Genomic DNA, 339 nt, shown 5'->3' on the forward strand with positions numbered 1-339 from the left:
GGGGCGGGGCGGCCGCTAGGAGCACGGCCTCGCCCGGGACCCGACCTCGCTGCCCCGCCGCTAACACGGCCCCAGCCCCACGGCAGCAGACGCACGGGCAGGGCAGGGTAGCACGCACCCCGCCTGCCCCGGGCTACCAGCGGCACCCCCGCCCCGCCCTGAGCTGAGCTGGCGCCAAGCGGTCCGGGTCCGGTCGGCTACATCAGCCCGCAGGCAAGCATCGGCTGCCCCTGCACCCCACCCCGGGGTCCCTCGCTCACCGCCGGTCTCCCCACAGCTACGGCCACGGCCATCCCCACCCGCCCGCTCCGCACGGCTGCAGCGCTGCAGAGCCCCCGG

At 77.9% G+C, this 339-nt stretch overlaps 1 protein-coding gene across 2 annotated transcripts in view; it reads right to left on the bottom strand.

Annotated features, from left to right (window-relative positions):
- SEPT11 (septin 11) overlaps positions 1 to 333 on the bottom strand; it is a 144,332-nt gene extending 143,999 nt beyond the window's left edge. For both annotated transcript variants that reach the window (XM_019522316.1, XM_019522315.1), the window contains exon 1: positions 261 to 333. In XM_019522316.1, the coding sequence (XP_019377861.1) occupies positions 261 to 293 (33 nt within the window). In that variant the 5' untranslated portion in view covers positions 294 to 333. The remainder of the gene's footprint in view (positions 1 to 260) is intronic.
- Positions 334 to 339: the final 6 nt, after the last annotated feature.

This window comes from Gavialis gangeticus, unplaced genomic scaffold (genome assembly GCF_001723915.1).
Source record: "Gavialis gangeticus isolate Ggan-Ray unplaced genomic scaffold, GavGan_comp1, whole genome shotgun sequence".
Lineage (NCBI taxonomy): Eukaryota > Metazoa > Chordata > Crocodylia > Gavialidae > Gavialis > Gavialis gangeticus.